General features: G+C 48.7%; 4 protein-coding genes across 4 annotated transcripts; 1 reads left to right on the forward strand and 3 right to left on the reverse strand.

Moving 5' to 3' along the window:
* Positions 1–404: 404 nt before the first annotated feature.
* LACBIDRAFT_292794 (uncharacterized protein) lies at positions 405–1966 on the reverse strand. The gene is made up of 2 exons (XM_001876997.1): positions 1829–1966; positions 405–1777 (listed from the first exon to the last, which is right to left on the reverse strand). The coding sequence occupies exons 1-2, from the start codon at positions 1913–1915 to the stop codon at positions 752–754; spliced, it is 1113 nt and encodes a 370-aa protein (XP_001877032.1). The 5' UTR covers positions 1916–1966; the 3' UTR covers positions 405–751.
* Positions 1967–4275: 2309 nt separating this feature from the next.
* On the forward strand, positions 4276–6061 carry LACBIDRAFT_311584 (uncharacterized protein; the record flags this gene model as incomplete). The annotated part of the gene is made up of 5 exons (XM_001876537.1): positions 4276–4984; positions 5032–5209; positions 5260–5388; positions 5452–5643; positions 5701–6061. 5 exons carry the CDS (start codon positions 4276–4278, stop codon positions 6059–6061), a joined length of 1569 nt encoding a protein of 522 aa, XP_001876572.1.
* Positions 6062–6893: 832 nt separating this feature from the next.
* On the reverse strand, positions 6894–8030 carry LACBIDRAFT_246413 (uncharacterized protein; the record flags this gene model as incomplete). Its single annotated transcript, XM_001876998.1, has 5 exons — positions 6894–7242; positions 7290–7514; positions 7568–7670; positions 7721–7831; positions 7883–8030. Coding segments are annotated over 5 exons (936 nt in total), but the record flags the coding sequence as incomplete, so codon positions are not given.
* A 2773-nt stretch (positions 8031–10803) lies between these two features.
* Positions 10804–12233, reverse strand: LACBIDRAFT_311586 (uncharacterized protein; the record flags this gene model as incomplete). The annotated part of the gene is made up of 6 exons (XM_001876999.1): positions 10804–10963; positions 11015–11183; positions 11237–11444; positions 11502–11541; positions 11596–11685; positions 11731–12233. The coding sequence occupies 6 exons, from the start codon at positions 12231–12233 to the stop codon at positions 10804–10806; spliced, it is 1170 nt and encodes a 389-aa protein (XP_001877034.1).
* Positions 12234–12249: the final 16 nt, after the last annotated feature.

The following is a 12249-nucleotide window of genomic DNA, read 5'->3' on the forward strand; positions in this document are numbered from 1 at the left end:
CTCGATTTCGTTACAAGTGATATTAAGAAAGCTGGGAGAAGGGTAGAGTATCTGGCGAAGGATTTGGTGTGAGAGATGAGGTAGACGGGAACGAGGGACATGGACGAGAGAAAGGGAGACTGGGAGAAGGGAAATCGTGTCCTGCATGCCAGGCCTATGCCAGGAATCGTGCAAGTAGGGAGCAAGAAATTATCTTACAAATTAAATCTAGATTTGACTCAATTCTGCTTTCGGTCGTCCCTGTCCGATCGCCGATAAGCAAGCTCAAGCAGCTACTTAGCTCAAGTCAAGCACAAGTTGGCCTTGCGTTGGCCATGCAGTTGTCTAATGACTTTCTATGATGCGTTCCAAGTCGAAACCACTTTGTATCAGCAGCTTTGTTTTCTTATCTGATGCTACGTTGGTTACTTGATAAGGATCATAATTAAAAAGTACACCTATCAAACAGTACAAACGGAGGTACACGGGATATGAAGGGGATATCGAGCCAATATCTAATGTAGCCAGGTGATGGTGTTATCCGATGACGAGAACTCGTACACGAGAGGGAACTAAACGTATATATGCAAGTGAAGGCAAAGGTGAATAAGGATCGTGGAAGGAAACTTTATTACAAGAGAAAGAGAAGGCAGATGGCCGCCATGTGAACAGGCACGGGATACGCCCCAGCGTATCCAACAAAGAGAACTTGTATGGCTTCTAGCCAACTACTGTGCTCTACTGTGTAGAGGCTTCCCGCGGTACGGGTATTTCATATTCGTGGTTCCTTTGTGGCGGTGTGCTTGCGCATGATACGAGAGGTGATGGCGTTTGTGGAAGTGGTACTTTTCGATCGCCCATGTGATGACTGTATGGATATCGCGGTGGTTCGAAGCGTTGGGTGCGGCGGCATGTGACCGCGACGGGCCCGCGTATGAGTCGGCGTCTTTGCGGGGGGCTGTATTATTACGCTGCGAGTACGCAGGTGGTAGCGAGGAGACACTGTTGGGACAAGAAGGGCTTGGAACTCGACCCGAGAATTTGATGATCGTAGAACTGGTGGTGCTGGCCGTGGAGGAGAGGCGGGAGCAGAAGAACTAGTTCGGTCAGATGACAATGAAGATAACGAGGATAACGATGACAGGGAATCCGTCACTGCGGGTGCTGTTGCTTCTCCCCGAGGAGCCGTCTCTATCATTTTCGAAAAATCTAACTGTGAGCATGGCGACAAGAGGGGCGCTATGGCTTGCGACTCCGCAGGCTCAGACGGAGCAGTTGCAACTCTCCATTGAAGAGAGCCGTTGGGAGTAACGAGCGGCGTGTCGATCGAATGATCTGAGCCTTGTGATTCACAAATGGCGGATGGCGTCGGGGAAGAACGCGGAGGGTCATCGTATGCTTGCTGCGAGTAGATAATATTGAGTTCATACTCTTGAATGTTGCTGAAACCTCTTTCCCGGCCTGGTGGTGCAATAGGCGCAACGACCGGCTCTGTCGACTTGCGCTCAAGCTTCGACTTCTTTGCATTCGATTCTTGCAAAGTCGTATCACTATTCACGACAAAGGGGTTTTCATCGTCAACCTCTGTTCTTTGGCGCTTCAAGCCTGGTTGCACCTGCCGCTGGTGGCGATAGACGGGCTTGACGGGGGGTAACTTGCTCTCATAAGCAAAATCTCTGACTTTAATCCCCATGGCAGCTAGTTTGGAAGCTGTAGGCTTTTCTGAGATTCGTGATGACTTTAAATTTGTGGGTCTCTTCGGAGTCGCTGCAGAGGATGGCTCTGGAATCTCGGCTGACTATGACATCGATGCTCAAAAGGATCATAAAGTAGAGAGTGATGAGCTCACATGAGACTCCAAGGAAGCTGCCAATGCTAGGAAGACGGCGGATACATTTTGATCTGGTTGGGGCGCTAATTGCTTCGCTTTGTCCATCGCTCTCACTCGAGCCTTGGATCGCACAGGTCTGAGGTGGGCGATGCCCACAAAGTACCTGACGACGCGCAGGTCGTAGTGCGGAGGGGATTCCGACGTCCGTTAGTAATGGGTTTTGTTACAATATTTGTAGTACTAGATGAAGCTGAAAGCAATTCACGTGATTTATCTAAGGAAAAAAAAAAACAAGTTTGTTCTTTGCTCTTTAACGCGATGGCAACCTTACTTCCTCCCCCAAAACGACAAAAGGTGTACCATGGCGTACCAGAGCCAGAACCTGAAGCTCCTCACCAATCGCCAAACATCGTTGTTCAATTTATCTCAGAGGAAGATGGTAGATCGCTGGCGCCTGCGGTCAATATCCCAGCAAATTTGCCGAGGGAATCTCTTGAAGCGCTCTTAAACAAAATTTCAGTCCAGGTGCGTCTGATTGTACTGCGTATTAACTTATTTAACTCATCCACATGTAGGATGAAGACCCCGTTCCATTTTCATTCCACGTTAACCTGCCTGAAGACAAGAATGCTCCCCCAGGAGCACCTACACGCATCGTCGTCTCTAAATCCCTCGAAACTGACGTGCTCGAGCATCCATCAGGCACCTTCACATCCGAAGACATCCTCGTCGTACACTGTTCACCACAAAGCGTGTTTCGCGTCCGACCAGCCTCAAGATGTTCCTCCACCCTCTCCGGTATGCGTGCATTTTTCTCTTTCTGAACTCACCATTCATCATTATAACTATAACAGGACACACCTCTCCCATATTATGTGCTTCATTCTCACCCACCGGTAACCTCCTCGCAACAGGCTCAGGAGACACCAACGTGCGTTTGTGGGACCTCAACACGGAGACTCCCTCACATGTTCTGCCAGGCCATAAAGGGTGGGTTCTATGTGTTGAGTGGGAAGCCATGGAGCGGAAGTTGGCTAGTGGGGGACATGATGGACATGTTGGGTCTCTTTCCCGACGCGTCGTTGGACCCGCTAATTAACACACGTCTCAGGTGAGGATATGGGATCCGAAAACGGGTAAACCGATCGGAGACGCGTTGAAGGGCCATACGAAATGGATAACGTCCCTCTCCTGGGAACCCATTCACCTGTGAGTCGCCTTCTTATCTTCCTAGTCAAACACTAGCTGAGTTGGATAAAAGTAACGCTACTTCCCCCCGCCTCGCGTCGTCCTCCAAAGACGGCACCGTCCGCGTATGGTCCCTCCTAACTCGACGCGTAGAGTTCACTCTGGGCGGACACACCGCCAGCGTGAACGTCGTTAAATGGGGTGGGGCTGACGTGCTCTATACAGCCAGCAGCGATCGGACGGTCAGAGTATGGGATACGAAACAAGGAAGACCCCTGCACACGCTCAAAGACCACGCGCATTGGGTGACCACCCTTGCTCTGAATACAGATTTCGTCCTGCGTACGGGTCCGTATGACCACACAGGCAAGAAACCCGCCTCTGACGGAGACGGTCAGTCTCCCTCTCTCTTACCAAGCAAAACAAGCTCACTAACCCCATCCTTCCCATACAGCTCAAAAACTCGCACAAACGCGGTACACCGCCCTCCTCCGCACCTCCCCCACTGAGCTGCTCATCTCCGGCTCAGACGACCACACCCTCTTCCTCTGGTCCCCCCTCTCCTCCACCAAACCCATTGCCCGACTAACAGGCCACCAGCGCCAGGTCTCCCACGTCGCGTTTTCCCCGGACGGTCGGTGGGCAGCGTCGGCTGCTTGGGATAATAGCGTACGCGTGTGGGAGGGCCGGACGGGCAAGTTCGTCGCTACGCTTCGAGGCCATGTAGGCGCTGTGTACAGGCTTGCGTGGAGTGCTGACAGTCGGTTGTTGATTAGTGCTAGTAAGGATAATACGCTCAAGGTTTGTTGTTTCCCTTTCATGAGTGAAGTTTTCTGATGATGGGTGGGTAGATATGGGATCTGAAGACGTACAAGATCAAGACCGACCTTCCGGGACATACGGATGAGGTGTATTGTGTGGACTTTGTGGCTGATAAAGTTGTTAGTGGGGGACGGGACCGGACTGTTAAAATGTGCATGTTTTTCGTTGTTTTGTTCTTCTTGCGTGGAGCTGATGAGTGTTTGCGTGTAGATGGAAGAATTGAAAGACTACATTGAATTTATCTGGATGTGTTGCACATTGGGTGATGCCGTAGGTACTCGGTACATGAGTAGGATAAAGCTGCATCTGTATGCGGAAGGGCCACATATTGAAAGAACCATGACATTTACCTTGAGGACTATCGAGCGCAAGTACACTGGCAGCGCTCAGGCTGCAGAGTCCTCGTTGCGGTCCTCTTGTTCACGTGATTTAGCTCTTTTCATCTTTCACTCCGTATGTGGAGACGTGTATGGAAACCATTGGCAGCCGTTGCTGTCGTTGGAACGCCTCCCGCATACTTTTATTATCGTCACTATGTCTTGGATAACTTCTTTGAACTCCCAGTAAAAGTCCAGGGTCCTGACGGTAAACCAGAAATGGTCACCAAGACTTTCCGCCGCCTCCCCCTTGACGTTCTCGAAGCTCGGATTCGACAACATGCCACCTTTCAATCTCATTCTCGTCCCGGAGGAATTGTATGGAAGCACACAACAGCAGATTTAGCTTCAAATGATCCCATCGAAGACGCGCATGCTAGCCAAATTGTGGAACGCGATCCTACAGACCCGTCATACCCTGGCGATTACCTTTTCTTCGCGGTCATGGACGGCCACGGCGGCTATGAAACTTCAAGACTCCTTTCACGTGTCATAATAAAGGCCGTCGCACTTGAACTATCCCACCTCACCAATCAACCACCGCTAGCGAAACCAGGCTATTTTGGGAGTGCTAGAGCTCTGACGTCGCAAACCCCCCTCGATGCAGACCCTCAAAAAGTTTCACTTGCTATTCAACATGCGTTTACGAAACTTGATGATGAGCTTCTCGCTGCCCCGCTCCACGTGCTTGCAAACAATGTCGACGAAGAGTCACGGAAAAAGAATGTCATTCCTGATCTCAGCCAGCATCCATTAGCATTGGCAACTATGCTTCCAGCAATCTCTGGTCTGAAGCTTTCAATGACATTCCTTTCATATCTAATCTATTCACAGGTAGCTGTGCCTTAATGGCGGTCTTCGACACAGCTCACCGGGATCTTTATGTAGCATGCACCGGCGATAGCAGGGCCGTCGCTGGAGTTTGGGAAACTACACCTGATGGTGAAGGACGCTGGCGTGTTGAAGTGTTGAGTGAGGATCAAACAGGCCGTAATCCATCTGAGCTTGCTCGGTACGTCAGTCATTTCAAAGAGAGTATCATGACTTGATTTCCTTTATCAGAATGCAATTTGAACACCCTAAAGATGAGGAAAATGATGTTATTCGCAGAGGTCGCGTCCTCGGAGGTCTAGAGCCTTCCCGAGCATTTGGCGACGCGCGGTACAAGTGGTCCCGTAAAATTCAAGAGACGTGAGTTTCCCAAACAAATTCAAAATTTACACACTGATTTTTGTATCTAACGATGCGATGAAGATTGAACCAGGCTTTCCTTGCCGGAAATGGAACACCAATTCGTACCGCCCCTGCCCTTTTCAAGACCCCACCTTATGTGATTGCACGCCCAGTTGTGACCCATCGCAAGCTTTCGTTCCCATCTGATGAATCCACTGCCAACCCTATCCGCTTTCTTGTTCTCGCAACAGATGGCTTATGGGATCGACTGAGGTATGCCGACTTCTCTCTCTCTCGGAAAGTAATGGATATGTTCTGATTCGCAAACAGCAACGACGAAGTGGTCAGTCTAGTTGGAGGTCATCTTGCAGGCTACAAGGGGAAGATTTCCGAGCCCGACCTTCAAACGCTGTTTCCCACATCATCAGGTTCAATGGGGGTGCAAGGCAAAGACAAGACGGACAAACAACAGCAAGGGTCATGGGCATTCCTTGACGAGAATGTCAGCGCCCATCTCATCCGAAACGCATTTGGTGGAGGCAATGAAAATTATCTTCGAAATCTTTTGAGCATTACCGCTCCATATGCCAGGCGACATCGCGACGATGTTACGGTAACTGTGGTTTGGTGGGAAGATGGAAAGGAAGAGGCGGCCAGGGTAGTTACCGAAAAGGTCAAATCGAAGCTATAATTCATTCGTTCTTATTGCCCGCTCTCGAGTGTGCTTTGCCGCTTCGCAGCAAAATTTACAAGTTTGGGTGCGTGCAAGATTAATATTACTATGCGTGACTCTCACCAGAGTCCAAAAGGCTCGCTGATACAATGTATATACTCTTCCTCTATCAAATCCCCCTGGGCCTCCGATTGAAAGATTTCTTCTGCAAGTACGTTTTCGCTGGCGCTGGCGTAATATTGTAAGGATTTCTATAACCCGCAGTGCCACGATTTGTTAATTCGTTTGGTCGTGTGCGTGTATTGCTCTGCAGATGATCTTTGTCTGCTGTAGTGTCTGGTGACTTCCTCTTCTTACTCGCGTTGCTCGTGCCGTAGAAGCTGCTCGTTGGGATGGCAGGCGACGATGACATGGGTGGCCCATGAGCTGGAGATGACGGTCTCTCAGATTCTTTCGTAGGTGATCCTAAATCCTCTCCTCTCTCTTCTTGTACTTTCCCCTTGTCCTCTACATCGCTGTCAGAGTCGTAATTCCCTATAATTGCTAGCGCGCGACGAGCTTGCTCGGCTGACGCCGCCTCAATTTTAGATTTGATCAATGCGGCTTGAGGGTCGATACCATTCTTCACTGGCCGTTTTGCGTCAGCATTGACCGTGTCAGGCACGACAGGCGTTGAAGGTCGCTCTAGGGGTCCAAACGGTTTCGACACCTTCACACCCATGTCTTCCACTTCACCGTCTCTCTCTTTCCGCTTTTTCATCCCAGCTGCAAGACCGCTTCGTTGGGGCGCAGATGACGTCTGGTCAAGAGGCGGCGCTTTGACAGCAACATCCAAACCTTGCCCCCTGTTTCGGATGTAGAAGAGCATGTACGCCGTCTTTTTGTTGGTCGGTGCACTTCCAACGCGCGACCGCATTTCATCGTTCATCTCCCACCACTGTCCATCTTTCGCCTTTACGAAAGCATAATAATGCCCTGAATTAGGCCCACCGCCAGCGTGGCAGATAATACCATATAACGAGTATGAGGGGCCATGTTGACCTTCACTCATAAAAGGCTTGAGTGAGAGATGTTCTTCAAAATTGATGTGATGACCGATCTTCCGCCCCATTGGCGAAAATCGTTTGAAATGAACTGTTAAGACCAAGGGTGCTTCATGAATAGTGAATCGTTTCTCCGCTACAACGTGTTTCTTGCACCTGAAGACTTGTTGATATCAAGATTGTGGCGGAATGGATGTACTTACTTTTCACACTTGTACTTGTCAGCACCTCTCAGATAGTCGATTGCCACAAAAGTTCGCAGTGCATCCCTGAGTGATTCAGACTTGTGGATGTCTAGACTGAGATCCAATATGCTGTCAAAGGTGTCGCTGTTATGACCGCAATCGCGACAGGTCACCCGAGAGCGCAACCGCCCGCCAAAAACTTTGTGTACCCAAGTTGTTTCAGCAATTTTGGGGTCTATCTTACTGCAAAAAAAATGAGTGTGCGTATATAGAACGAGATTGAAAACGAGACGAACGGCGAATGACCAGCTAGACAAGACTTCTGGAGAGCGTCAATCGCATAGCGCAAAAATTCATGGGTGTCCTCTTGTCTGCCTTTACGCATGTGCTTGGCAATGGCTGCGCCGAGGCATGAGGATTCTTTCACGGTGAGAGACGGCGAGGCATACTTTGTAGCCGGTTGGTTATGGAGGAAGGTACAACAGGACCCTTCGATCCATAGGCCTTGACTATCACTTCTCGGAGATTGCACGACATGCAAAACCCTTTATCCATACGGCCTAAGATGAAGAGGTTAGTTTGAGTAAAAGGTAACAAGTGTTGAATATTACATGTCTTGTGTGAAATTATTATTCTGAGTAGCGGCGGCGTGTGCAGGAGACACTGAAGGGCACTGTTAAGAAAGCAGGTATTTCCGCTGTTGAACAGTCCAGCTGCAGAGTTGCAAGATGCAGGCCATGTCATGTCGATAGCATCAGAGTATAAGGAAGTGGTTTTGGCGCCTGTTGGTGGCGCAAGAGATTTAGACGTCGAAGGAGTGGGTGGCGAAGGCCCGTGTCTCTAGAGTATACTTAAGCAAGAATAGGCAATATGCGAGAATGAAAACGTACATCTGTTTTTGAGGGAGGTTGAGAGCTCGCAGAGTTGATCGGCTCATATTTGCCTTCTGGTACTGCCAGTGCTCCTGAAGATGAGCCCTCTAGAAATTCGATAGGAGGTGGAAGGAGGCTATTGAAAGTCTCTAGGTCCCTCGAAGGTCGATAACGCATGGAATCGTCGGGGTCATGCTGGGAAGAGAAGGTAGGCGCGGGCAGGAGAGGTGTTGCTAGCATTCTTCGCGAGCCAGAGCAATGAAACAGAGAAAGTCGTTGCGATAATTTACAAGTCGAATGGAGAAGAGCGTACAGAGTGTCGAGAAAGGAGAGGACGGGCAGTGATTGAACAGCTGTTGAATGATCGTTGACTTGCCAAGCGCGGCTCAAGCCACTTTTTTTTCGTGAATTCGCCGGCTTGTTTGTCACAATTTGGCGCCTCATACTTAGGTCTGAAATTAGGTGGGTATATAGTACAATATTACAGAAGCGTGAAAGTGAAAATAAGAGAGTGTATCGATACAGTAGAAGGCGAAGAGCAAACGATCCATATAATATACAAAATGAAGGCGTGACACGGCGCTCCAGGCTGGCAGGAGTGTCGTCAATAACCTGACATCGAATCGAAAAAAAGCCCACGGCTATGAGCTGCCTTGACTGGTTCAGGAAAGTACAATGTAGGAAAATCTCTCGGAAGTGGGGAAAGATGGGGCGAAGGTGCAAACGCTCTTGGAGCGCTCGTCTGTGGAGTGTACACACCAAACTCTGGACTTGGAGTACGCCGCTCCACAACGGGAGGCGAAGGTGATCGGGAAGGCGAAGAAGAGAAGGTCAAATTGGGAGTAAAATCGGAGTCGGACGGCGACCCGTTTAGAGTATATATGCCGTACCGCGGATCCTGACTTGGCGTTTGTAGCCAATCATTTGGGAATATGCTGTGATACCCATGGGCTTGTAGCGACGGAGGCGTATGGGTAAAATGTGGATATTGGGGAATTGGAAGGACGTCTAGAGCGTGGTTCGTTTTGAAAAAACGATGGATGAAAACATGGAGACATACGGTTATAAAACTCCTCCCTGAATTGGTGCTTGACTACCGTGTTATGAGGTTGTACTGGCAGGGATTCGGCCGTTGTTCCGCGAATGGACTTCGGGCTGGTGGATTTAACAGACATGAGGGATTGAGTAGGGGCGAAATCATCGACGTCGACAGTGAGGGGGTCAAGGTTGTGCTTCCTCAAGTGAGACGTGAAGGCGGAACGCCGCTTGATACTACGAATAAAGAGAGAGAATGAGCAAGGTCATCTCGGTGCTTTGAAATATAATTACCTAGACTTGCATTTCGGAAATGGACACTTGAAAGCGCCAACGCGTTCATGAGTCTCCTTCCGGTGGCGTGCACGAGAAGAGGGATCTCCGAAGCACTTGCCGCACCCTTCAAAATTACAAGCAAATGGCCGAACACGAGTGCTGTTAATTCATGTTATGAGCAATGCTATTTAAGAGAAAATTTAAATAAATCACGCACTGTACGTTTAAATGTGTCTTTAGTCCTGAGAATTGGGCAAATGCCTTGCCACAATCCGAGCAGACATGCGGCCTGAAATGTTTAAGTTTACGTATTGCAACATGAGATCAAAACTAAATACTGACCTTGCACCGGTATGCAGCTTCTCATGACGACCTAGGTCTCCCTTTCGCCCAAATCTCTTGGAGCAAGTAGGACACACAAACTGCGGGAAAGAGATATAAGTGCTGACCACAGCCAGAGAACTATGGGTTCTTACTAGACCAACGGGCTTCTTCTGATTCATTGTGCAGAGCTTTGTTTCGACGTTAGATAAATAGATAGACAAAGACGCTGACCAGCGGCGTCGTTCAATAAAATATAGCGGTTAGTTAAAGGAGGCGGTGGACGGGAGGAGCAAAAGAGACAGCAGAAAATACAGACCATATTCCGTCTTTTAAGATCCTGTGTATCAGGACGTTCGTTTCTGATCCCGACACAAAGAAACTGGCGGAGAATATCGTCCTTTGTTAGCCTTATTGTCTTTATTTCGGACATAGAAGCGCATTTTCAAAAACACAAACCTCTTTTGAGGGTTACGAGTCCAACAAAGGCAACAAGCAAGCGTTAGGGGCTTCGACAAAGATATTGTTTCCAGAATATTGAATTTCCAATCGTTTCTTCTTTGGTCTCACCACGATCGAGTTAACAAAAAAGATAGAAATTCTGGGTGCCTGACCGATCTTGTTGGCCCACGTGGTTACGAGTGGGTAAAGGGTAATGTCGATGGCAAAACTTCCGAAAGCACTCGCCACTCGATAAGTGTTGTCGAGATTAAAATTGGATGGGATCGAATCGGAGCATCCAGATAACTTGAAGGACAACAATTGATTTCAATTTGCGGTGTCCTTCCTTGCAGTTGGAAAGCGATACTGAGAACCGTAGATGATTTTCATGCACCCATATAGCCAAGTCTAGCTATCCTTTTTGATTCGCCGAGGCAGTGAGATGGTGACTAATTGCCGATATTACTAATACTAATGAAGGGTAAGTAATCACAACCAGATAAATGTCGAGGACGCAAGTCGAAAGGAGAGGAAGAAGCCAGGGCGAGATAAATGTGTAAGAGAACAGACAAACAGTAGTCGCTGAGTCAGTGACCCAATCCAGCTCCATCTATTCTTTTTGTGATCCTCTCCTCTAACCAAGGCGCAATCGCCCAGAGATCGCACCAGGAAAAGGAAGCATACTGCTGACGGACGGGCGCTGTACTATCCGTGTGAGATGAAGCTCCAATAATCTGGGCAATAACCCTATGGAGGGTTAAACGCCAGCCAAAAGAAAAAAAATAGGATGCCACTGACATTAAGCCGCCCACCCATTCAAGACCTTCACTGTCCGCTTCTCCCAAGTTCTTCCAACGCCTGTCACCTCCACCGGGCGTATAAAAAGGGTACTTTGAGTGCGTTAGCGCAGGGAGCGGGTGCATCATACGCGTATATGTCGAAGGTGCTGTCAGATACTCATGTGACACTGCCACCAATTGAGCTATAAAAGCCGCAATGGTAGGAAATATATCAACCTACATTGAGATGTTGTGGATGTTGCCCCAATAGGGTAGACTCCATGATCTTCAATACGACGGTCGATTTTTGGAGCAGGCCCACCACCGCCCGATTCGATGCCCGGAGGGTGCAAAAGGATATGGGCATTGGGGTTAACCGTAAGAGTACTTCGAGGTCTACCCAAGGTACCAAAGGCAAGGATTCTCACATCCGCAAGTTCAACGACGAGCTGAACAATACTGATCATGGAGGAGTTGCTGGATGGTCAGAATTGAATTATACAAACCCTGATACGTGTCTCGAGGTGGGCCAAGTTACTTTGCAACCTAAATGGTAAAAATGATGAGAGGAGGGACAAAAAAAGGTTGAGAGATTCGTACTTCATTTCGTTGAAAAGCGTAACAGGATTGAAGTTTCGAGATGACACCTCAAGTTCATTGGCAGAGCCATTGCGATTAAGCACGATATACCTGGCAAATCAGACCAGAGTTATGTACGGCAGCAAATGAGCTGACTTGGTCCAAGATTCATCAGTAGTACAGGAGGAGACACTGCGATGCCACACTCTATGTAACAGTCTGAGGCAGAGAATGAGAAGAGCAGACAGCGATGAGAAATGGCGGACGAACTTGAGAAACGCCTCTTTCCATGAACTGTCTTTCTTCCATCTCCTCCACCCCGGAAGAAAACGCCTGCTAAAGCACTCCTCCCATTCACTTGACGTCAGATTAGGCAAGGTCGCTTCAAACAAGATGAAGGAAGGTCGGGCAAGGCTGAGCACCTCAATCCAATTCTGCCGAGGAACAGTTAAACGAACACTCAGATGCTTGAGGGCTTGCTCGTAAGTATTTGATCGTAAATTAGTAAGTATTGGCCTCCTCCATGGATTCAAAGAGGAATCTGAAGCAACAAGGTAAAACCTCTTTGATAGATGTGACATTATTATGAGGTATTGAAGGTCGAGCTCGCCTAGTATCTCGGCAATGAGTTCAACGGGAAGCGATTCGAAGCTGAGCATGATGAAGGACCAATCA

The sequence above is a fragment of the Laccaria bicolor genome, genomic scaffold (assembly GCF_000143565.1).
Source record: "Laccaria bicolor S238N-H82 LACBIscaffold_4 genomic scaffold, whole genome shotgun sequence".
Classification (NCBI taxonomy): domain Eukaryota; kingdom Fungi; phylum Basidiomycota; class Agaricomycetes; order Agaricales; family Hydnangiaceae; genus Laccaria; species Laccaria bicolor.

What these genes read in the sequence shown, in the direction of transcription:
- LACBIDRAFT_292794 (XM_001876997.1), bottom strand. Translation starts at nt 1,915, where the DNA reads ATGGACAAAGCGAAGCAATTAGCGCCCCAACCAGATCAAAATGTATCC. An exon ending in CAGCTTCCTTGGAGTCTCAT is followed by an intron (nt 1,778 to 1,828) that starts GTGAGCTCATCA and finishes TCGATGTCATAG; the next exon opens with TCAGCCGAGATTCCAGAGCC.